The sequence below is a fragment of the Bos grunniens genome, chromosome 26 (genome assembly GCF_055505025.1).
Source record: "Bos grunniens cultivar Pamir isolate PY7600 chromosome 26, Bosgru_T2T1.0, whole genome shotgun sequence".
In the NCBI taxonomy this organism is placed as follows: Eukaryota; Metazoa; Chordata; class Mammalia; order Artiodactyla; family Bovidae; genus Bos; species Bos grunniens.
In genome coordinates this window covers 39,663,034-39,688,853 of record NC_141190.1, presented here as the reverse complement: position 1 = coordinate 39,688,853, position 25,820 = coordinate 39,663,034, and the positions used below count along the sequence as shown (strand labels likewise).

Genomic DNA, 25,820 nt, shown 5'->3' with positions numbered 1-25,820 from the left:
CCTCTGTAGAAGTCTTAACTTGGCTGTTGAGCTGGGTAGCTACCAGATGGTCTTGTCTCCCACAACAACATTTTTTTTTAAAACTTCTAAACCAATTTTTTTTTCCCCCCAAAGGCTTTATTCTAGGTCTAGAGTCTGTAATTTGTTTCTGTATTTCAAACCAGGTTTCTGTCTCTCAGTGCTGGTCAGACAACGCTGTCAAGAGAACGATGGCTAAGAGCCAAGCAGCTGGAGTCTTTAAGAAGAGCCAGGCTTCAACAGCAGAAATGTGTCAATGGAAATGAACTTTAAAGGTCTGACATCTATAGAGAGTAATGGGCAAATTCTAGCCACATTATTGTAAAATTCAAATATCATTTATATCACATTGTTTTGTAGATAATTTGTATCAAAGAAACTGATGACTTTTCCTGAAATCACGCCTGGTAACATCTAAAGTTTATATAATATTCAGTAAGGGCTTTTACCTTACTGATTTTATGGAGCTTTTGAATTTTGTTTTATAATTATATAAATTAGTAACAATGTACAAAAATGTATTTGATATTAAAAATTTAATATTGATAATGTTGCTGATATACCATTTCCTTAGTTTCCTTAGCTTCAGCTAAGTCATAGGCCAGACTCTGTTGAAATAAGAAATGTGAACATCATTTGAAGAAAACTTGCAATTCCAAAGTCAAAGGAATTGTTCACTTCAGATTTTTGTCTCTCCAATGAACAGTGGGTCTGAATATGTATAGTGGTCCAAGTTTGGGGAATGGAGCATACTTGCCGTTAATTCACATATGTAGTATCATTTCCCAGACATTGGACCACATCTTTTTTCCATTTATTTAATAGTTGTTAACAACATGAAAAGCAAGTCTTTAAATGGCAGTGGTTCCCAGACTTTTGGGTTTCATGGACCAGTAATATTTCCAAAAATTGTGGGGGATTGAGAGTTGCCAATTTATTTTGCCAAGTAATGAAAGAAGTCACTGTATTATCTTTTTTTTTTCCATAAAAGAACAGTCTCAGAACAAGAGAGTCCTTTAAATGGAATAAATGTAGCTATTTTGGAAGGAAAAAAACACACTATATTGTCCTTATTTTTCTCATTCTACTCCAGTGCATTTGGGAACCACTGTTTATGGGACTCACTTAAAGGGAATGCTGCCTGCCCTGTGAAGTTGTTTTGCTCAAAGAGGAAGAGAACAAAATAATTTAACTTTTAAAAAAAATGCCTTCTTCAGAAAAAAAATTGGTTTTTATTCTTTTCCTAATAAATGTCATTTAGTTGCTTTGATGATTACCTTGCATTTTGAACTTCTTATATGTTTATCCATTAGTTCAGACGTATTAGATCAACTAACATTATCTGCTAGTCCAGGAATGCCCTGATAAAACTGTATGTAGGTAGGTTATCACCAAATTACAGTTTTAACAAATTTTTAAAGGAACAAAAATATTATCCATAGCTAGAATGCAAATTGATACAGCATAGTAGTATAATTGTGGCATCGAGAATCTTTGGAAAGGTTAGAACATTACTTTGTTACACTACCACTGGTTACATATAAAAATTAGTTTCTTTAGTCAGTAATGTAGGAACATTAGAGATCAGTTAAATGATTAGTTAAATTTGGCATTCCCCTAGCCCCGGAGCCTAAACTGAGAAAACAGGGTCAGCCTTGAAAATGGAGCAATCTACTATGCCTCATGAACTGAAGTGGAAATTATTAGTTCTTTAACTTTTCCTAAACTCAAATCTATTTTTATAAACTAATGTAAATAATCTGTTTATACTTAGAATTCTAACTGGTTTTCATTTTTATAACTGGTAGACTAGACTTTCCTTAAACTTTTAGAAATAAAACAAAGGCTCAGCTGGATTTGTGAGAATAAACTTCAACAGAGTAGGTTAGTTCCTGTGCGTTTACTGTGCCAATGTGGATTGTAATTTACCAAAGAGAAGTACAGAATTTGCCTGGTCTTACAGAAAAGTTCCCTTGAAAGGAAAACCCTCTTTCAAATAAATAAAACTTACCAAATTACTAGTACTTTGGGCTGTTTTTCATGAATTATGAGACTCACCCCATGTGATCTGTGTGGAAAATTACCAGAGATGAAACTTCAGTATGAGATGATACAGCATGGTGTCCCCCTCTGAGGGCCCACTCAGGTAAGAGATTGGTACTCTGGGTTTCATAAGTCCTTTTCTCCATGGGGCAATTTGTTGATCTAATGCAATAGTAACCCGATTTGAAGCACTGGGAAAATGAACAGGCATCTGTATTACCCTCATTGGATTTAAACATCACCTCCTTAATTTTAGTTTTCAAAAATCTCTGTGGAATTAATTTCCTTGGAGCTTAAAATACATTTTTATCACCTGACCTTATTTTCTCTCATGTTGTAGGACACCTTAATAGTTTCAAGAAAAGATGGTAAGAGTACATGTTCAGTTTTGATGTTTAGTTTTTAAAATCATGATAACACTTTAAAAATGAAGTATTTGGAAAGGCTGGGACCAAGAGTTTCAGTTATGGCTAACATACTAACCTCTGCTTCTGAATTCTTCAGTCTGACTTAAATCCTAATCTTCAAAATGTTATTCAAGGAATTCTCATACACATCGTCACTTTAAATTATAATGACATTTTATTTTAAATAGTCACATCTGACACTTAAAAAAAAGATACCACTAATAAATAACAAAAGTGGAAATACTTATCAAAGTTACAACAGACATAATGTTTAGCTGACAATCACTTCAACAGAGTAAGGCTCTAAAGATACCAGACAAACCAATACTTGTTTGGAATAAGATGTGCAACTTTCTTACTGTATGGGCTTACAGACGAGGCCCTGGTTCCACGTGGTCGACATTACAGTCGTGCTTCAGGCTAAAATTTTCAGCAGTTTTGAGAGCCTATACAAGATATTATGGACTGCACCCTGCAAAAAGTTACAACTTGAAAACTTCTTTCAAGCTTTACTAGTATCCAATGTGTATATTTTTAACATTTCTGAAGAGAGAACAAAATTAATAGGTGCTGGTAATCACATCTGATATCTCAGGTTTCATGGCAGACAGGTCTTAATGCTCTTAGACTTTGGGGTGTACAGGGTAGGAATATTTAAAATTTAAGTAGAATGTGGGGAAAATTAGGATCAAATGGGCATACATTCCTTGATTCCAGTGCCATTAGCCCTAACTCTATAGGGAATGGTTAAGCCATCAAAAATTAAACCAAGTTTTTACATTAAAATGTTTCTCCATACTAGTAACACTTAAGAGTCACTAAACTAAGAATTTAACTTGTAGAGGTTAACACACAGAAATGAGCTGACAGAACAGTAACAATTACGAACAATGCTACTCATCTAAAAGGATCGTGTCCACCCTTTGAGTCTACTTCATACATTCTACCCACCCACCCCACTCCAAAAGGTTTCATATTATTATGTCCCAAAGTAATCTATTCCTGAATTACTTGTGAAGAGACAAACTGCTCTGTAGTGTATAAGCTACTTAGGTCCTATTCTAGGATGATGCACTTCCACTGTCCTAGCTCTCAAATTTGGAAATCTGCTCAGGTTCAGTCTTTTAAACCTTTCCAAATTAACGTAATTAGAATTTGTGATCCCTAGATTCACATATAGTACACGCTCTGTGACACCTTTTTTTGAGGGGGTTAAATAAAAGCCACAGGATTCTATGTGACTAAAAACTAAATCTGAATTATTCGTGTCTGGCATTGTGTAAACATATTTTTAAGTTCATTTTGCTGGACTTCATTAACTACTTCAGGATCTGCAGGGCTCTTCTGAACCTTTGCCACTGCAAAGTTTATCCCCTGGGTTAACCCAGCCTGGGTAATGTTAGCAACCTGGACCATAGAACTTCGAATCTTTGCAAAAGGAGAGACTGCTCTGCTGCTACAGCTCTCTGAAGGAGAAGGAGTTACATGAAGCCCTCTCTCAAGTTCAAGCGTGCCAGATTCAGAGCCGGGGGTCTTTTGAGATACAACTGAATGCACTGGTTCAACTGACAAAAACTGTGGGCCTGATGCAGAAAAAGACACGTCTAATTGAGAAGGTCGAGACGGTAGCTGTTCCGTCGATTCAAACTGAGTTTCTTCGCTAGAAACTTGATTGGTCATTTGATTTCCTTCCTCACTAGCCTGCTGAGAAACAGAGCTGGTTTCTGATGGCTGGGTCATTTTGTTTTGTGCATCTTGAACAAATCTGTGGCAGTAAATATCCACAGGCTTAGCAAATCCAGTCAATGTGTGTATGTTGTCAGCAGAAGGACTTTTCTTCAAAGAAGACTCGTGGCCTTTTCCAAGCCCACTGTCATGAGCAATAGTAACCTCTGAAGGAACATGAATGCTGATATCAGTGCTGCTAATAGACTGGGATCGACTGCCTAACCGAGGTGCCGAAGCAATAATACCACAACTAGGAAGAACATAGTCTATTGGCCCTACATTCTCTGAAGAGTTAGTTAGCTGCCTGTCTTCATCAGACTTGGAATTTGTAAGAAATTCATCAGAGTGATATGAGTCATTATCTGAAGAGATTTCCCCTTCTGACTCTGCCTGGGCTTTATTATCCATCACACTTGTGTTTTCCATGGTTTCAAGACTACTATCTGATTTCCAAAGATTTACTTTTAAGTTTGGTTTTAGAAAGTTAACTTTCATTTCAGGTTTTGTGAAGTTTCCTAGCTTTCGCAGATTGCCAATGTTTACATTGGATTTGGTCTGTTTCACTTTTTGATTTAGAGATGAAAATTTGCTCATTAAAAATTTTTTTCCCTGGGCCAAAGAGCCTTGGTTTTGAGATCTGATGCCAATGATGTCTTCATGAGGTTTACTGCTCTTCCTACAGATTAGAAAAGAAAAAAGTTAATTTCCCATGGAATCCAATATGACAGTTCCGATTATTAATGTAAGTGAAAACTCAAGTTGGCCTCAATTCCTTAAAAGTAGCATACTGCTTAATGACAAATCTGAATAACTTCTTTGACTTGATGCTACAGCATTAATGTCCAATACAAATATGTGGGCTAAATACAATTTTATATACAAAAATTTGTCATTTCAACACATAATTAGTATTAAAGAGATGATTAATCAGGTATCTTCATCTTTCTCAAACTTAAAGTCTTTGAAACAACAAATGAAGTATTTTATATTTCATAAAATACATATATTTCATAAAAGGGCAGAAGCCTTTGTTAAGTGACACGGATGAGTCACCTGCAGGCACTGAGAGGGAAGAGGTGGCACGCTATGTGACTTTAACCCCAGGTCAGCAAGCAGGCCACAGACATCTCCCGAGTGAGCGGTCTTCTCTCTCAAGCCGGACACACGGGGTACTGAAGAACCACCCTGGAGGAACACTACCTCCAGTCTCTATCCCACCTCCTGAAGCTCTTCATAGTAATTAGATGAGTTCTGTTCTCTTGGACCAGACCTTTTGTCTTTACAAATCATCACTTGTGATGGCACGCTTCCTTCAACTGTTCTCCCTGGCATTCAGAGAGGAGGGGAGGCCGGGGAGGAGGCAGGGAAGCCTAATGGTAGCCTCAACCTCTGTTTTTGCATTATTCTGAGAATCTTTCCCCAAAAACCTCACACCCCAAAATTCGAACTATTCACATTTCAAAACAGCCATATGTGGTGACTCACTACAATCTGGGGGAGCACAGATCTACTACATCCATGATCTAAACCACCAGCAAAGGAGACACTGACTATAAATGGATATTTACAGCATTTTAACTAAAGCTGATCTACACACATTGCACTTTGGTTGAATTCAGGCAGAGAAGAGGGGAAAGAGCTCCATTTCCTTATGCTTCCCGTGGGTTATCTGAATTTATTTGAGAAAACTTGGGACATTTAACATAAACAATCTGTGTTTTCTCCTTAGCCAGCCCTCCTGGTTGCTAAAAATGAGAAAAAAGGCAGTCCTATTTACAGCACATCTCAGTACACGAGTTCAACACTTGGTCATACAGGATCACTGGTCATGAGAATATTTCATAAAAATTATGTTAAAGAGTTATTAAATACAGTACTGCTTTTTTAAAAAGCTACTGAAATAGTTATTTCTAACAGAAGACTGAAAATTTTTATCTAGATGACCAGATGGTCCTCCTTTCTAGTGGAATTTGGAACTTAAAACCTGCTCATTAGATGGAAAAACCACAAATTTAAAATATAATTTGTTTATAGGCTTTCTTTTCCCAAATTAACCTAGTGTTTAAAATATACTGGCTGTTTATTTTCTCTAAAATGTTATTTAAATTTGAATGTTCCCTGTCAGGAGTTTTAAAACATATCACTTGTTTTAACAACAACAACAATAATAAAATTACTACTTTTTGATCCACAAAGATAGCCTTCCCCCTCTAAATTAATCAACACAGTATCATAATGTGATTTCTCTCCTTTTTGCAGAGACTTTAAAAGAAGTAAAACTTTATTTTCTCTGTAGAATAAAGACACTCTGTGCAAAGTGGTATACTTACCTCTCAAGCTTTTTCTCTATTATAGGTACATCTAATCCCATGGCTTGCTTGGTGATCTGCAGCATCTCCGCAATGCACTGAAGGGTATCTGAAACCCAAATGTAATTGCTTGCCACTTGAGCAAAAACATTTAAAAACTAGCAGTTCTAACTCAGAACTCAAAATGGGATTTTAATCTTATAATAAAAGCTTGTTATAATTTACAGAAACACACTACTTGTTCTTCACTCCCCTAATTCAAAATGTTCTAAAATGTTAACAGAAAACTAAATGAACAACAAAAGAACCAAATCAATTGGAATTAAAAGTTTATTCGGAAACTCACATCTGTCCAAACACTGTGCCAGACGCTGAGATAATAGGCACGAACAAGACAGGCGTTGTTCCTGACTTTTCCATGAGAGGCGTATGTGGTAGGAAAAGTCATCACACTCAAATGGCCAAGCACACTGAAGATTCCCATAATAGATCTTGCCCAAACTAATCAATTTGTGTCCCTGCACTGCCGGGAACAAAGCTGCTATTTCAAGATCTCAAATCACAAAGGTATTTTTCCTGATCACTCACTTGTATAATGGTATGTGCAGTCCCCAGCTGCACTTGGGCTTATAAAAGCAGATTAAGTTGTAACTGAATACTTTCACCTCTCTTACCCTTCCCATCCTCTTCTGGGTTGCGCATTACAGCTCTCAGTGTATGGAAATAGCCACTTGCTTCTTTATATCTGTAGTGCAGTCGCATGCAGGAGAACTTTGGCTTACCAAAAAGAGTGGGTTCAGGACCTAAGAACCCAAAAGAATATATGTTAATCTTTCACATAACATTAACTTTCTTCTGTATCTTCAAAATACTGATATTTTGATATTATCCAAATACTTCAAAATATTGATGATTGATTCATCAATTTAGCACTTTTTTTCATCTGAATAAGCACACACGTTTACCATGATGACTTGGTCTAATAAGACTATAAATAAAAACTCTTCAGTCTCAAATATTTAAACTTTCTAGACCCTAGGCTTAATCTTCACAGGACAAGTAATAAACAATTATTATTAGACTATATCCACCACTCATCTCTAAAACATAGAAGGGAATCTTAAGAAATGGACTACTTAGACTACTCCTTTCTGATTCCAGTAAGATGTTATTATACCAGTTGCTTAAATAACAACCCACTCTTGGAAGAAACAGTATTTGCTTTCTAGGACCTGGTTAGTATCTTAAAAATTTACCTATTTCTATTTTTTCCAGGTCTTCAAGACTCAGTCGTTGATACTGGTTTACTTTGTCAACTTCATCATCATAACTAGACAAAGGGAAAGGGAGTAAGAAGAGGATTAAAATCAAAAGCATATTTGGCTGGTCGGCTGAGGCATAATAGCAACAACCATTATGCAGGCAAAGTCTTCCACAACACAATACATTCTGGGGTAAAGAGTTAAATATTTAAAAAACTAGATGAAATTTTATATATATATATATATATATATAGTTCAATAGCTAAATGAAAATCAGTTTATAGATCTTACACTAAAGGAAATCACAAAGGAAAATTAAATTCAGTTTTATAAAAGCTCTTACAAAAACGAAAACCAACAAGCCTAAAACTTAACCTAAAAGGAAAGCAAAACAGATACTGAGCTACATATTCCTGATTTGGCAGGTAAATCTGATATCCAAAATAAAAAATGATCAGTGCCAACAGGCACCGGGGCCAAGGGCTGAAAAATGATAGCTCATACCAGACCAAGAAGTGACTGTGTATTTGAGAAAAATTATTCTGGTGAAGGCTATGAGGAAGTACTTGCATTTCTGCTAGTGGCATTGTTAACTGGGTGTCATTTCTAAGGCATAAAAAGTAGTAATTCATCATATCCTTATAATCAGAGAAGTGCATGTGAACACATACACAATTATCTGCACACAGCTGTCTCATTCCTCATAGCAAAAAAGATAAAAGTATGTTAATACCTAACAATGGGGAAACATTAACTATGGTATCGTAATAAAAAATCATGGTATATGGTCAATTACAATAAAAATATGTAGAATACATCAGAACTTGAGATCTATAGGAGATACTATCAAAAACTCAACACTATTATAAATAACTCTAAAATCACTTTTTCAAATTGATAAAAGTGATGTAACAATTATGTAAGATAAAGCAGTGAAATTTCTTAAAATATATAGCAAAACTAGATTCTTAACTTTTTGTGTTATAGAATCTAAAAAGGATATTTACTCGCATTAAAAGAGTAAAAGCTTTAAATCAATAAGCAACTTACTAGGCCACGTAGTACGCAGAGTTAGAAAGCAGTAACAGCACATCCACATCTCTGTGAGTAGCATCAATGAGGCTAAACAAACATGACACAAGGAATTAAATATTTTCATTTTCATCTACAGTTTTTCTATAGCAGATCCCCTTAATGATAAAGGGGATCTTTATCATGATCTTTATCACCTTATGGTGGGGGCTAGGATGGGGAGAAAAATATCAAGTAATCAATGAGTCCTACTTCTGAAGTTAAATGTACACAGTCTATCCATTTGGAGATTTAAAAAAACAAAATCAAACCAGGAACACAGTTTAGGTAGGTGGGGTAGGTGGAGGGAAGGACTGGAGTTGAGTAGCCAAGGAGAAGGGAGGGTTCAGGGAAAATAGGATAATGGTATGCGGGGAGGAGGGGGAATTGCATGATGGTGGAGGGGGCAAGGATTGTAAAGAAAGGAAAATATCAGACTGAGAAAAGAGAAATCTAGATCATCTCACATGGCCTAATCTTCAAGTTACACTGCACATTTACCATATGTTTATACTCATGCAGAAAGTATCCTTTGAAAGACTTTTACGTAAATATAACATTTATGTGCAAAAACGGAACCAAGCCCAAACTATCTTGCTTTTTTTTTTTTAAACTACAGATTAATTTACACAGCTTTTAGAGAATGAGTAAACATTTCCTTATTCTAAGTCCACTTTGCTGTATTTTATCTCCACTGTAAAGTCAAATACCAGTGTAAGGGTTAAAAACCGAGTACTGATGAACCATTAAACCAAATACTACTTTTTTTAAAAAGGTCAACATATGAAATCCACAAATACTCAACAGGTAACATGGGCAGAATCTGAACTCAACCTTTTAAATAAATATTCATCTACTATTAAAACAGCTTTCCAATCAAAAGATGAAAATTAATCTGCACACTTATATTGGTTCTCAAAATTCCACTGCTGGAGTAGATATTTCTATCTTAGAAATCTTAGAATTTCAGAGATATTTGAAAAACCTGACCAAATGCTACTGAAAAACAAATGGAAAACAATAGGGGGAAAAATGACTAGTAGATGGAATTTAAGTAAAGTCACGTACATAATCTGCCTAAGAATGAGGTCACTGTTTAACAGGTACTGCAGAGAAAATTTCACCAAGATCTTAAATTGCAGTATTTTACATCAGGGGCATCTTGCTGCACCATAACTAGAACAATTTTAATCTAAAATAACAAACTGACCTCAATTTTCACCAAAAACATGCCCCCCAAATACAACTAATTAGATTGAAGAAGTCAGAACCCAATTAATACACAGATTGATCCAAAATACGAGCAATAACTAACCAACCAACCGGAAAGAGAAAACCATCTATTCTACGATCTCGGCAACCTCACCGAGAATACCGTAGACGAACACTGTAACATACAATTTAGTTTTGCGCGTTGGTGCTTACCTGCACTCTTAAAACTGTCACTTGAGCCAAGCCATAAAAATTACGTCACGACACGTAGTTTAATATGAAAAAAAATTTCTACACCTACTAAGTAGTGCTACTTTATCATAGCTTCTATTTTGACACGAATATTTACATTGGTCAAACATGATCTCAGTCAAAAGCATTACGTCCAGAAAGAAAAAGCACTTGGCACGTCACAGGCAATCAAGAAAGAAGTCAGCCCTCCCCCCACCCGCATTTTTACTTAAGTATAAGCTGCAGTGAATACTTAATTTCCCTCCCCACCACCCTCTGCCCCACTTAAACAGAAATAAAACCTAACCCCCATTTTTTTTTTAAACACAAAGAAAACCCCTTTTGGTACTCCCCCACCCCTCGCCTGCAGCTTGGAGGGAAGGGCTGCTACTCGTTTTTCTCTTCCCGCCAGTCAGGCATGCCCTCCTTCCACACGATGAACACAAACACCGCCAGCACCACATGCAGCCCCACCACCGCGACAATGGTTGCGTAAAAGCCACTGTCATCGGGGGACATTAACAGGAGGCTTTGGAAAAGCAGCAATTTGCAGGAAAAATACAACCCCACAGGAACTTTAACCATCAGTCCTGCAAAAAGGAGAAAAATCTTGAAAGTGGTCGCCAGGCTGCCGCCTTCGGGCTTGGGCTCGGCAGCGTTGCCGGCGGCATTGCCTGTGGCGTTCGCCTGCCGCTGAGCGGTTGGAGGAGGCCGGTGGGAGCGCGGCATCTGGTCGATCAGTCAGTCCGTCAGTCCGTCCGTCAAGTAGTCGAAGCTCAGTTAGAGCCACCTGTGCCAAACCTTACGCCTGCAGCCACTGCGGCAACTGCACCGCGGCCGTGCCAAGTCCAGCCCCCAAATACAGCGCACTTCCGCCGCCCACGCTCGCCGCGGTGCGCGCCCAGTGCGCAGGCGCAGCCCATCCAGCACCGCCTACATCAAGAGGAGGGTGCGGCCCCCGATCCCGGAGGGATGCTGAGGTGGGCTCAGCCCTGGCCCGGGTCCGGGGAGAGTGCATGCACAAACACCTTGGTGAAGAGCCGTCCCTCCCGCCCGGAGGGCCACTGGCGCGGGCCTGCGGCACCGTGACTAAGCGCCTGCCCGCACTGCCGCGCGCCTGAGAGAGGTTGCCGCGTGCCTTGTGAGTCCGCTAGTACGAGTACCAGTAGTCAGCTGCTCTCGGTGTAAGAAAAAGCGAGTCCGAGTTGGACCAAATAAAGAGGGGGCTTTGTGCAGATGCTGAAGGGCACCTGGACGGTCCCCCGATTTCCTGTCACATTAAATATTCCCCCAGCCACAAGTGCACCACCCGGCGCTTAGGGGCTGTCACTCGAGTCAGCTCTGGCCGCGGGACGACCAGGAGGTGTGATCTGTGTACGCCAGCGGCTGTCTGTAGGGAATTAACTGAGCTGTGCTCGGGGGTTTAACATAAAAAGGCCCGAGGGTGGGCTCCAGGTGGCTGGACAGTTCCAACTGGAGCCCTGGGAGATCAAGGAAAAGGGAAGGGCAGCCATTCTTGCTGCCTGCGCAATACTGAGCATTTGTAAACAGCTCGCCGTAACTTTTTCTGCCATGTTTAAAATTAAACAGGACCATAACTGCAGTGAAGTCAGTGAGGCACTGGTTTCTGGCGCAAAATTTATGGGGGTGCCAAAAAAAAAGCCTGACATCAACGAAAGTTTTTAATGCCGTATTTTTTAAAAGTCAAAATTAATGCAAATATACCATGATAAACAAAACATCCAACATGTCAAATAAAGATAGGATCCGACTCTGCAAACTGTCCAATCCCGTCTCACTTGCCTCACCCTAATCCCAGCTCCGTTCCTATAAAGCTTTATTGACAAAAACATGTGGCCCAACTTAACAACAAAAAAACAACCCAGTTTTTTAAATGAGCAAAGGATTTGAATAGACATTTTTCTGAGGAAGACATAAATATCCAACAAACCCAAGAAAAAATCTTCAACATCATTTGTCATGAGGGAAATGCAAATCAAAACCGAAATGTGACAGTACTTCACATCCACTAGGATGATGACAATAAAAAAAATGGGGAAAAAAAGTGTGGGTGAGGACATGGAAAAACTGGAACCCTCCCACATTACTTGTGGAAATGTGAAATGGTGCAGCCACCAAAGAAAATAGTTCGGTGGTGTTTTGAAAGTTAAGCACAGTAGCCTGGCAATCTCCTCTCCTAGGTATATACCCAAAAGAAAAATGGGTGTTCAAACAAAAACTTGTTTATAAGTATTCACAGCATCACTGTTTGCAACAGAAGAGCCAGAAGGTGGAAACATAAATGCCCAAAAGAAGAGTAAAAAAAGAAAATATGGTCTAGACATACAATGAAATACTATTCAGCCATGAAAAGGAGTGAAGTTCTGCTACATGGCACAATACCCATGAACCATGAAACATTATGCTAAGTGAATGAAGCCAGTCACAAAGGCCACATATTACATGATTACGTTTATATGAAGTGTCCAGAATGCACATATCCAGAGAGATAAAAGTAGATTAGTGGTTGTTTAGGGGGTGAGGCTGGGGATAGAGTACAAGGATTCTCTTTGTGGTGATAAAAATGTTCTAAAACTGACCAAAATGATAGTCTTACAATACTGAGCATATTCTAAAACCCACCCAATTATATACTTAAAATGGATGAAATGTATGCTATAAGAATTACATCTCAGTAAAGATATTTTGGGGCTTTCTGGGTGGCAGCCGTGGTAAAGAACCCCCCTGCCACTGCAGGAGACATAAGAGACACAAGTTCAATCCCCGGGTCAAGAAGATCCCCTGGAGGAGGGCATGGCAAACCACCCTAGTATTCTTGCCTGGAGAATCCCATGGACAGAGGAGCCTGGCAGGCTACAGTCCACGGGGTCGCAGAGTCAGACATGACTGAAGCAACTTCACACACATACACATGTTTTTAAAAACCATACATGCAGCTGGAGGCAGACAGGTGCCAACTGCCGCACCCCCAAGCCTGAGGGACTGAGGCCATCACACGCTGTCCAGGATCTGAGCCTGCAAAGCCACTCCCAGAGCTACTCTTGCTGTCCTCAACCAGGGGGTACCTGTTCTGGGTCCACACCTCTGGCTCAGTAGACAGACTGTACAAAGGCTCTCTAGCAACCTCAGATAGCCCAACGGCAGGTTTCCAAACATCTCCCTTCAAGAGAAAAGGAAAGCTATCCACCATCCAGAAAATCTTTAAGCCTTGCAAATGATAAATACCAGTAGCAAATTTAAAGAAATTTTAGCAGTAATAGAAAGGATGATAACCACAAAGCATCTCTCATAAGAAGGACAGTTCTTAAAGAACTAATCAAAATGGCAATATAGGGACTTCCCTGGTAGTCTAGTGGTTACAAATCTGCTTTGCATTGTGGAGAATACAGGTTCGATCCCTGGTCAGGCAACTAAGCCCTCACTCTACAACTAGAGAGTCCACGTGCTACAACAAAAGCTCCCATGTGACACAATGAAGAACCCATGTGTGGCAACTAAGGCCCAAGGCAGCCTGATAAATATCCGACAACAACAACAAAAAAGATGGAGGCATATAATTAACTTTGGAAATCCAAATGGGCAGAAAACCTCATCTCTTATGGATCCCAAAATTGCATCCATACATACAGTACTGACTATCAAAGTGAAATAATCCATGAACTTGAAATCATGGAAGGACTCCTTATGAACCTACGGTCAGTATCGTTTTTTATTCATTATCATATATGTAAATACTCCCTTGCATTCTGTTGTTCTTGCAAGCTTGTTTTATGCCCCTTTTATTAAAAAACATATGAAATGTAAAAGAAGATAAAATCTAAATAGAGCCTTTTACTCTTAAAGCTTGATTTAGAATTTTCTGAATTGTTTCTGATTCATAATATTGAAAATTATAATTTTAGATTTTAGCCTGAAAGCAAGCAATCTGGTGGATAAATTTGGATCCTGCCATTCAGCTGATATTTTAAAGAACCACTTGAAAGTGGATGGTTTTTGTTTAAAAAAGAATGTTGAGTATTAGTTGGCCTATTTATTTTATGAAAGACCAGGACCACTTAACAACCCATCAAGGTAACTAGCATCATTAAACCTCCTGGTGCACGTGGTTCTGTGCATTAATACAATAAACCTAGCTTCTGGGGCATGGGTTGGGGCTGGGGGCAGGGGAGGACCCATGAAACAAGCTTTGAATTATAGTTTCACAATTTGGGTTTTATCATATTTTACCTCATTACTGAGTTTTTCGTGCCCCTTTAATTTTACAGCCGAAGTTGAATGCCTTGTCAGCTTGCCTTAGTACCAACCATGTATTTGAGAACTGCCATGCACTTTGCATCCATGCCCCACAGCTTTATGGACAACTGCTAGCAATAATTAGGACAGCTTAACATCAGAAATTTAAGCACATTAGTCACCAGGACATCACTCCAACTTACCTGGGGTCGCAGTCAATAAGGGCCCAGCCACCATGGAACTTTTCATTATCAGGCAGTAGTAACTTCATGTAACTCTGTAAGAGTTGGCTAATTAGTTCCTGGTGGCTTCTCTGATTTTCCTTATGCAAAGCTTCATGCTCTTTTTCCTTGGTAAATATGGAATAAAGATCTTCTGTCACTGGAATGCCTTGCATCAAATCTAGAGTAGAAAGTATTGATATCTATCATCTTCTTAGTTTACTAATACATTTTTTTAAAAGCAAAAGAGAATACAAGGCCTAAAACAATAAGACTCTCATTTTTAAAAACAGGCATAAATCTTTGTGACCTTGCACTAGGCATGTTTTGTTTTGTTTTTTTTTTCCCATATGGAACTAAAGTCACAAGCAACAAAAAGACAAACTGGACACCATCAAAATCAGAAACTTTTGTGTTTCAAAGGAAAATGCCATGAAAGTTAAAAGGCAACCCATAGAGTAGAAGTGAATATTTAAAAATCATCTATAAGGGACCTGTATCCACAAATATATAAAGAATTCCTGAAAGTGAAAGTTAGTTGCAGTCATGTCTGACTCTCTGCGATCCCAGGGACTGTAGCCCATCAGGCTCCTCTGTCCATGGGATTCTCCAGGCAAGATAACTGGAGTGGGTTGCCATTTCCTTCTCCAGGGGATCTTCCCCACCCAGGGATCGAACCCAGGTCTCTTGCATTGCAGGCAGATTCTTTACCAACTGAGCTACTAGGAAAGCCCTACAACTCAATAATAAAAGAATTATTATTAATTATTATCAATAATAAAAGAATTCCTACAACTCAATAATAAAAAGACAAATAAGCCAATTTTCAATTGAGCAAAGAAACTGAACAGACAAGTTAACTTCTTCCTGGTGTAGGATGCAGCTCAAGGCTTACTAACAAAATCCTTGTAATCCCACTCCTTACACGCATTTGGGACAGTGAGACTTCTGGGAGAGAACTGCCAGCCACTGGCCTTTTATGGAGAAGCAGTGAACCCAGACTGCTACTAGCCCGTCTCTCTCAAACTTGGAAGAGATTTAGCTTCAGGGTTAGGATGAAGCTGATATTTTTGATGGTCAAAATGAGAAAGGAACAGAATCTGGGTCCTCAGTGACCTAACTGAATTGCTAGATCAACCAACAGAAAAAAATGTATCAATTTTTCCTTTAAAAAACTGCTAAAATCCAATTTTCCTATCAGTACATACCATATCTGTGGCAAATGAACCAAACTTAATTACATCAGACTTCTCAAATTCCTAAATTGCCTATGTGTGGGCCCTACTATTTCATATATAATAAATAATCAGGTTAAGAAAATAGGATTTTAAAAATATTCCTAGAGACCATATGACAATGTTATGTTTGGTTCTAATCCAGAATACTCTACATTTACGTTAATCCTAAAAGGTAATACTTGCATGGAAATTAAATTTAAAGTCACATTTTAAAAAAATATGCTGTGGGATGAATGCCACTGGGCAATTCACCCTCCATTTTTTCTCTTAAATAATGATAAGAATTGGTTAGGATAGTCTGATATCCTAACACCCTGTTAAATCATGCTTATAAGGAAGGATAGTGTATTTGTCCACAGCAAGAACACATGATAAACATCAGACAAAGAAAGAAAATCATTTTGTTTTATCTCTCAGGCTTGAGTAATAGGAAAACAGAATATTGAGTTTTTACTTGATGAGGTTTTAGGGCACCATATTCCATAATCCAGGAGCCTCAACCTTGCCTTCTGTTACATAAATAACAAACTGACAAATATGTAAGAAAGTGAGCAGTTTCTTTTGCTGCTCCAAGCCTAAAAAATTTGTCAGATTCTAATCTTGTAAAAATTTGATTTATCGGGTAAGATGTTCAATGTAGAAACACAAGTGTATTATAAAACATATGGATTATGTTAATGAAGTTGGTTACTGTAAAATGTTAGTCACAGAAAGTATAACAAATTTTAAAGACATCTGTGTTCCTTACCTATAACAGCTTGCCTGTAAGCATCCTTAAATCGGTTCAGGTAATACCTATTTGCCGAGTTAACACCATCTTTCATAACTCCTGCTAACTTCCTTTCTCCTGTCCTTGTAAAGTCACCCTGTCAATAAAAAAGTCACTTTGACACCAAACACAAAAATGTTCCTGAAGTCAGTAGGCTTTTGATTCAAGACTGGAATTCTACAGGCTTTTACAATTTCCAAATAATGTAATTAAAATATCTACTAGTATTTGACCCAGATCCAAGCATGTCAAATAACTAAACACGCTATTGGTGTTATCCACCTTCACAGTTAGATGGTGCTTTAAGGTAAAGCCATTCTTGGCAGTCTGTAGAATATCTAGAACTTATAGGTCAAAACTTATATATAACAAAACAAAAAGATTTTCAAGCCTCCAATTGGTATGATATTCAAAACACACAAATATCTGATGTGGGAAAATGTGGACAGTTCCCTAGAGCTTATTACAACCATATTTAACCTGTGTATGTGGTTGTGTGTATATACAGACAGAGCAGAGGTTTCCATACCTTGCTGCACATTACAATCCCTGTAGAATGATCCAGTGAAGATTTAATTGTTTTGTTTCTCTTGGTTTTCACAACAAAGATGTCAGAGCAAGTCCCTAGAGAGGTAGGGAAAGCACAGTCTCTTTTTTCCCCCATCCCAATCCCACTATTTTCATCCAAGGCAATCTTAGAAATAGGCCCTATCCTAAAATTGACAATTTAGGAAGAACATGTTGCCAATTAGGTCATTCACAGAAAATATTAATTTAGCAACAGGAATCTATTATGGAAAAGAGAGACATGAATGCTGCATCCAAAGAAGTTTAATATCAATGGAAAAAAGTATTCCTCTTTGTCCAGCTTTGTATAATTAAAAAGTACCCCTGCATAAGTTTAAGGTGTACAATATGATATTTTGTGTGTGTATATAGTATTGTTAATTATAGTCACCATGCTGTACTTTAGATCCCCAGAACTTAGAAGTGAAAGTTTGTACTCTGACCAGTCTCTCCCCATTTACCCCATCCTCTGGTAACCATCAGTCTCAGTGTTTCTGTGAGTCTGACTTTTTAAAATTCCACATACAAGTGAGATCATGCATTATTTTTATTTATTTTGGCTATGCTGCGTCTTCATTGCTGCACGCAGGCTTTCTAGAGTTTCTGTGCAGACTTCCCTTGTTGCAGAGCATGGGCTCCAGGGGCCAGTGTCAGTAGTTGAGGCACACGGGCTTAGATGCTTCATGGCCTGTGGGATTTTCCTGGACCAAGAATTGAACCCATGTCCCTTGCATTGACTGGCAGGCAGATTCTTAACCACTGGACCACCAGGGAAGTTCAGAGATCATGCATTACTTACTTGTCTTTCTCTGTTTGCCTGATTTCACTTTTTCACTTAACATAATACCCTCAAGGTTCATCCATGTTGCTAAAAATGTCAGGATTTCCTTCTTTTAAATAAATAAACTACTTATTTATTTATTTCTGGCTGCGCTAGGTCTACATTGCTGTGTGCAGGCTTCCCGTTGCAGTGGTTCTCTTGTTGTGGAGCATGGGCTCTAGGCACCTGGGCTTCAGTAGATGCGATTCACAGGCTCTACCGAGTGGGTTCTGGAGTTGTGGCAAATGGGCTTGGTTCCTCCTTGGCAGGTGGGATCTTCTTGGACCAGGATCAAACTTGTATGCTTTGCACTGGCAAGCAGACTCCCTACCACTGGACCCCCAGAGAAATCCCAGGACTTTCTTCCTTTTATGACTGAATATTCCATTTTATATATATATATATAAAACTTTGTATGGCTGCTTCCCTTGTCAACATATTCTTTAGCCATTCATTTGGCATCAGACACTTAGGTTCTTCCCAGATCTTGACTACTATGAATAATGCTACAATGAACACAAAAGTACAGGTATTTCTTCCAGATATTGATGTCATTTTCTCTGGATACATATTTATAAAATAGGGTTGCTGGATCATATGGTAGTTCCATTTTTAATGTTTTGAGGAACTTCCTTACCATTTCCCATAATGGCTTTGCCAATTCACATTCCCACCAACAATGCACAAGGGTGAGCTTTTCTGCCAACCTTGTTATCTCGTGTCTTTTAGATAACAGCCATCCCAACAGGTGATAGCTCATTGTGGTTTTGATTTGCATTTCCCTGAGGACTGCTGACATTGAGCACCTTTTTATGTACCTGCTGGCCATTTGTATATCTTCTTTGGAAAAATGTTCAAATCCTTTGCCCATTTTAAAATCAGTTGTTTTTTTTTTTTTGCTATTGAGTGGCATTACTTCTTTACATATTTTGGATATTAACCCTTTCTCAGACATATGGTTTGCAAATATTTTCCCCCATTCCATGAGCTGTCTTTTCATTCTGTTGATTACTTATTTTGCTATGCAAAACATTTTTCGTTTGATGTTGTCCCACTTGTTTATTTTCACTTTTCTTCTTGTGCTTTTGGTGTCAGTCAAAAAAATTATTGCTAAGACCAATGTCATGAAATGTTTTCCTATGTTTTCTTGTAGGAGTAAAGTTTCAGGTCTTACATTTAAGTCTTTAACCTATTTCAATTCAATTTTTGTGAATGGTGTCCAGTTTAATTATTGTGCATGTGAATATTTCAGTTTCCCAACAGCATTTAGTGAAGAGACTATCATTTCCCTATTGACTATTCTTGGCTCCCTTGTCAAATTACCAGTTGACTGTACACATGCAGGTTTATTTCTGGGCTCTCGGTTCTATTCCATTGGTCTCTGTGCCTGTTTTTACGCCAGTACTATACTGTGTTGATTACTACAACTTGGCAATATAGTTTGAAATCAGAAGTAGGATGCATCCAGTTTTGTTCTTTCTCAAGACTGCTTTGGCTGTTAGGGGTCTTATGTGTTGCCAAATGAATTTTAGTACTGTTTTTTCTATTCTAGTAGAAAATGCCAATGGAATTTTGATAGATTACACTGAATCTGAAGACAGCTTTGGGTAATATTTTAATACTAATTTTTCTAAGCCATCAACCTGGGCTATCTTCCACTTATTTGTGCTTTCAATTTCTTTTATCAAGGTCTTAGTTTTTAGTGTACAGATCTTTTACCTTCTTGTTTAAATTTATTCCTTAGTATTTTATTGTTTTTGATGCTATTATAAATGGGATTGTTTTATTTCTTTTTTAGATAATCTCTATTAGTATATAGAAATAACCGATTTTCATAGGTTGATTTTGTATCCTGCAACTTCACTGAATTAATTTATTAGTTCTAACAGTTTTCTGATGGAGTCTTTAGGATTTTATTCAGAATTTGTTATAACAAATATTCTGGGGTGAACTATTTACCTTGAAGGAAAATAACTATAAACCTAATTTAAACTAATTCAACCACTTCCTATTGCCAAGAGACGGAGTATCTAGTAACCAGTGACTGTATTTTACATTTACATTAAATTCTGTGAAGATCAGCTTGGTAGGATCCTCAAAGGACTTTATGTAAAACAATCACAAAAAGATAATATTTCTTCACCATTTACCGTGTGTCAGGGAACAATCTAAGCTCTAACGTATTAGCTCGTATAATCCCACACCACTTTTTTTGAAGTGGGCCTAGAATTATTCCTGTTTTATAAAAGAAGAGACAGGCACAGAGAATTTAAGTGACTTGCCCACAGTCACAGAGCTAGCAAAAGGCAGGGTTGGGATTCAAAATTAGAGGAGGCAAATTATACTAGGGATCCAAATTGCACCAACCGACACGTTTTATTTTGTCTATATAAAGTTTTAAAAACAAGCTATTACATATAAAATTGTAGTTTTCCAAACTCCCTTGAGAACTGGGAGCTCCAGCAACACTGGGCCTCTAGCCCCATTAGGAAGTAGCAGAGCAGCACCTTCCTGAGTCATCGTATGCTCTTTCTCAGGTACACATCGCCCATCTCTCCCTTTAAGCTAACGAGTGGCCAGTTCAAGTCACACAACTTGGTACCTGCAGGAATTTGGAAGTGTGACCCCTGCCTTACCCAAACATTCCAGAGTCAACTATGTAGACCTACCATCTGAAACCCACATGCTTTTTTCTCAAAAACCAAGTTGGTTTTAAACCACACCCTGCGTCCCCCAGATGCTGGCTATAGACACTTACCTTCAGAGCAGCTGTCCCAGCATACTGTCTGCTAATGGAGTCACCATTGTTGGCCCACATTATCTGATAAATCCGATTGCATTTCACTGGTAATGGCTGCTCCGGGGGCATCACACCTAATTTTTTCAGCTAAAATGAATGCATTGGTAGATTAACTGCAGATAAGCCAGGAAACCATAGTATAAAACATATACTGCAGAGAAAAGGAAGCATATGCACGTACAATTTAGGACCCTTCAAGAAATGTTTGCAGACTTTTTTCAAAGTTAAGTACCACTTGAGAGACAGCTTTATGAACTGCTACATCTGAATAAATAGAATAAAACATTCATACTGTTCTGGTGTCATTTTTAATGTATATACTCATACTATTTTATCTTTCTTTTAAATTTGGCTACGAAGTAAAGCTATCAAAAAAATCATATAGAAACAACAATAACATAAATAGTAGCACAGCAGTAAGTGCTCAGTAAAGGTTAAGTCTGGTGCCATATGCTAAGAGCTTTCTAAAATAAATGATCTTTTATTCCTCATAACAAGTCTATGCAATCAATACTCTTTAGTACGCTCATTTTTGGATGTATCCTTTTTAGTATCCTGTCTAAACTATCTAGACTATCCTGTCTAGACTATCCATTTTAGTATCCTCATTTATGGATGAAAAGAAAGAAGTTTGGAGAGGCTCAGTTTTTTGCATGGGGTCAAAACACCTAGTATGTGGTAGGGCCAGGGCTTCATCACCAAAGCCTAGCTGCTTCAATGCAACAGTAGAAGACTTCCTCTAAGGACAGTCACAAGGCTCGATTCAGGAAAACAAAACAAAACACCATGCAAGGAATATCAACCTTAGGAATTCATTACCCAGGTGTTGGAAGGATGAAAGCTCTAAAAGGAGACACAGAGGTAAGAGATGTAATAACTACAGGAAACAGGTGCCACCAGGAGGGTTGGGGCACAAAGGGAAGAGGCTGGTTCTGTGATGCCAAAGGACCCAGAGCCCCAGAGAGGGTACTGATGATGGGAATATTACACAGGTGAACAAACTTGTCCCTTTGTCCTCCTTCAGCCTCACAGTCTTCTTAGAAATGAATATTTACAATCCAGTGGACTCCAAATTACCTGTTGTTCCATGACCACTCGTGCAATGGCAGCTTGGACCACATTGGTGCGATCCAGGCAGTCCATGCAATTAACTCGAAAAATCCCTTCTTGTTTACATATTACTCCAGCTTGATCAACCCTTTTCAAAAACAGTATAGAATTACTTTACAAAGGAAATACTTAAAAAGTTTTCAAAACCCACAATTCTTTACAGTATAATGATAACAACAGCAACATTGGTTATCTATTTGCTTGGAATATCATGTGGCAGGCATTACTGAGACCTTTGTAAACATTATTATTAATTTATACAACAACCTGACAAGGAAAATATTACCCTCATTTTGAAAAAAAAAAACAATTGAGATGCAGAGTGACTTTCCTGAGTCACACAATTACTAGGCAGAGCTGACACAACCCCAGCTATGCTTATCTACACATTCAAAACCAGAAGGCATTTTAAAACAACATCCTGTTCCCTGCTTTTTGACTTCAAGCAGAAATGCATCTAAATGAGCTTGTACAGACTAATTCACTCTACCACCCGGGGTGGAATCATGACGCTTGCCTCACTCATCTAATTCGTCTGGCCACCTGTGGCCTTAAAATCTAATCAAATGTTCTCTTCTGTCCTTTAAGCCAATTTCTCCTTCCTACTTCTCCCTCCTATAGTCTGAGAATTATCTTTCTTCTCCAGCAATTTTTAAATGTCTCAAAACTGAGACCAAATACCTCTAAGCGTTCCTTCCCATGTTAGGGACCAAGAAGAAATGTAGAGGACAGAGTATTAGAAGGAATTAAAGAACAGTCATAGAGCACTTTGCTCCATTTTGCTAATCATCTGACACCTTCTTCCTGTTCAAAGCTAACAATGCCTAACGACTAATACTTTTGAAAAGGAGAATAGGAATCTGGGGTTGAAACAAGAAAAACAAAAAGTCTTTTCCAGCCTGCTATTATTTTAACGCTTACTGGTACTAGACAAAAAACATATGATCTGACAGACCAAGAGTTTGTCAAACTGATTTCTTATGAAATACCTACCAACACCACTTCATGTCAAGAATAATGTCATGAATGGCATCTGTTAGTGTTTGGACATTCTCAAACTTCATTCCTCGGCTAAAATATATGCCAAAAGAAAGAAAAACATCTTTAAGAATATTTTTTAAGCTTAAGATATGATATCTAAGATTGCTTGGAAAAATTAAAATTATTACTGTAAATATGAGATTAATACTACTTTAAATTATATGGGAAATTATATAAATATTTACAAGTAATCTGCATTATGAAAGAAAATATGCTTAAGAATACACTGAAACACATCACAGTGGCTGGAAGCTTCTTTCCCCACCAAAGTTTTCAATACCTAGGTAAATGAACCAACACTAGAGCCAGGCTTATGACAAAAGAAATGTGCTTTCAGAATACACACAAGTTAAAATTACCATCAAAATGATCATTGTTTTCCAGATAACTAGTGAACTTATCCCAAGGGAGAGCATTATTACTAACAGAGTGTGAAGACGAGCCAGCAGGATAAGTTTTAAGTAAGGGAATGCTATTACTCCTGCCAGGCTCAAACTCAAGCAGAAAGAAAAAGCTCCATTAATTAAGTGAAGGATAAAAGGAACTCTAAATCTTGAAGTCATTTTGGAACAAAAAGACTGAATATTTCAGGAAGAATTAACTTTTTTAGGCAAAATAAAACAAATATGGAAATGGAACTAAGAAATGATCGTCTTCTTTCTAACAATGAGAACAAGATTTCCTTCCCAATAAGAAAAGAGAAGAAAAACTAAGGTCTCTGTGGCAGCAACTACTACAAATACTGGACCTGATCAAAACTCATCTCAGGAAGCAATCTTTTTTTTTTCTCTTTTTTTTAAATTATGAAAATATGATAACACATTTACAGGAGACTTGGAAAATACAGAACAAAGTTACATAGTTCTACTATACTTTACAATTCTTTTAAGTAGAGAAATTAAGATTTATATTTGGAGTTTCAATGTCAAACTCTCAAAAATTAATAGAATGAATAGACAGAAAAGTAGAAGGATACAGTTGACCTGAAAAGCACTATGAACCAATTTAACATAATTAAGATTTATACAATTTTTCAGGAAGCCATCTTACCAGTGCTCATGGAAATCAAATGAAACATAGGTGAGGTGTGAGTTGTTAAAGAGCAACACTTGTTTCAGGTAAGCATCACCAATTATTTTCTCTCTTCCTGCCTGGTCTACCAAATTAATAATAACCTGTGAGAGTGGGGGAAAAGAAAAAGTTCAGTTAATCAGATCTGAGACTCATGTTTTCACTGAATCTATTTAGAGTTATGTTTTAGAAATATTTTGTACCCAGACTTAGAAATTAATCCACTCAAGCATCAGTTTTTTCCCCTATAAAATTAGATTTTCATTTGTTACACTTTTTTAGGTTTATAAGAATTTACATCAATGGCAAGAATAATTTTACACATTATACATGTGCAATAACCTATTAGAATACATAATGAAAACAAGTTCCTTTATGATATTTTAAATCTCTAGAATAATTTTTAAAGAAATATACAAGACCTACATGTTAGACACTACGAAACGTTGCTGAAACACATAAAGGAAAACCTGAGTAAATGGAGAGAGACACCATGGTGCTGGATGGCAAGACTCAATACTGTAAAGATGTCAGGGCTCCCCGGGTTAATCTACACACTCAACAATTCCAGTCAAAATTCAAACAGGGTCTTTGTACAGACTTGGCAAGTTAATTCTAAAGTTTTTCTGGAAAAGTGAATAATATGGGGAAATTTGTGAAAAACAATAAAGAACTTGTCCCACTGAAGAGCAAAACATAGGTTAAATCTAGTGATTAAAACTATGGTATGTGTGCAGAAAAATGAACAACTCAACAGAACAAGACAGATGGCCAAGACAGACCTATGAACACTGAGGAATCTAAACTACAATGATATTATTCTCAGAGAATATGGACTATACTATACACAGACTGTACTGCAGATACTGTATATTACTATACTGTAATATACTATAGTAGCATACTATAAATGATATTGGGATAACTGTCTATTTACATGGGGGGACTTAAGTTAGCCCCTTCGTTATATATAAAAGAAATTCTAGATGCATTAATGATCTAAATATTTTTTCTTCAAGTTATAAAAAAGCAAGAAGAATGTTGGCATGATTTTTCCCTAATTGTAGGATGTCACAGGACTTTCCAAGCATAATAAAAACCAGAGAGCATAAAGAAAAAGATGGACAGATGCGACAACATGAACATTTAAAACCTTTGTGTACCAAATGACAGTATAAGCAAACATTAAGAAAAACAGACGACTACCTAGGGGAATTATACCTGCAACACAAAACCATTAAAATACAGAGTGCTATAAATTCAGTAAGAAAATACAGGTAAAGGATTCAGAAGATATTCAGAAGAGAAAATAGACAAATAGCCAATATACATGAGATTTGCAACTTTGTTAAAAATGATACATAAATTTTAAAACAGAAAATCAGTTTTAATCTATAGACAGGCAAAAACCGAATACTAAATATGAACAGCATGGTGAATATGTGGAGAAATGGATACCGGCTCTCGCTGCTAAGAGTATAAACTGGAATGATCTTTTTGGAAGCAACTGAGTGGTGGGTATCAACCTAAAGTTAATCTAATGTGTGATCCCTTAGACTGCAAGGAGATCAAACCAGTCAATCGTAAAGGAAATCAGTCCTGAACATTCATTGGAAGGACTGATGCTGAAGCTCCAATACTCTGGCTG

The 25,820-nt window shown here is 37.6% G+C and overlaps 2 protein-coding genes across 13 annotated transcripts in view; one reads left to right on the top strand and one right to left on the bottom strand.

Annotated features, from left to right (window-relative positions):
• The window catches only part of MCMBP (minichromosome maintenance complex binding protein), a 39,693-nt gene extending 37,651 nt beyond the window's left edge, over window positions 1-2,042 (top strand). For 5 of the 8 annotated variants that reach the window (XM_086378665.1, XM_086378664.1, XM_086378668.1 and 2 more), the window contains one exon: window positions 165-2,042. In XM_086378665.1, the coding sequence (XP_086234791.1) occupies window positions 165-291 (127 nt within the window). In that variant the 3' untranslated portion in view covers window positions 292-2,042. The remainder of the gene's footprint in view (window positions 1-164) is intronic. The other 3 variants (XM_086378666.1, XM_086378662.1, XM_086378663.1) reach the window with 1 other exon arrangement.
• Window positions 2,043-2,624: 582 nt separating this feature from the next.
• INPP5F (inositol polyphosphate-5-phosphatase F) overlaps window positions 2,625-25,820 on the bottom strand; it is a 94,620-nt gene continuing 71,424 nt past the window's right edge. For 3 of the 5 annotated variants that reach the window (XM_086378643.1, XM_086378647.1, XM_086378644.1), the window contains 11 exons: window positions 24,152-24,276; window positions 23,054-23,131; window positions 22,028-22,148; window positions 20,909-21,037; window positions 16,743-16,860; window positions 14,739-14,937; window positions 8,818-8,889; window positions 7,762-7,835; window positions 7,180-7,308; window positions 6,527-6,614; window positions 2,625-4,872 (listed from right to left, as the gene is read on the bottom strand). In XM_086378643.1, the coding sequence (XP_086234769.1) occupies window positions 3,717-4,872; window positions 6,527-6,614; window positions 7,180-7,308; window positions 7,762-7,835; window positions 8,818-8,889; window positions 14,739-14,937; window positions 16,743-16,860; window positions 20,909-21,037; window positions 22,028-22,148; window positions 23,054-23,131; window positions 24,152-24,276 (2,289 nt within the window). In that variant the 3' untranslated portion in view covers window positions 2,625-3,716. Of the gene's footprint in view, window positions 4,873-6,526; window positions 6,615-7,179; window positions 7,309-7,761; window positions 7,836-8,817; window positions 8,890-14,738; window positions 14,938-16,742; window positions 16,861-17,292; window positions 17,388-20,908; window positions 21,038-22,027; window positions 22,149-23,053; window positions 23,132-24,151; window positions 24,277-25,820 lie in introns of those variants that run through there. The other 2 variants (XM_086378648.1, XR_015155666.1) reach the window with 2 other exon arrangements.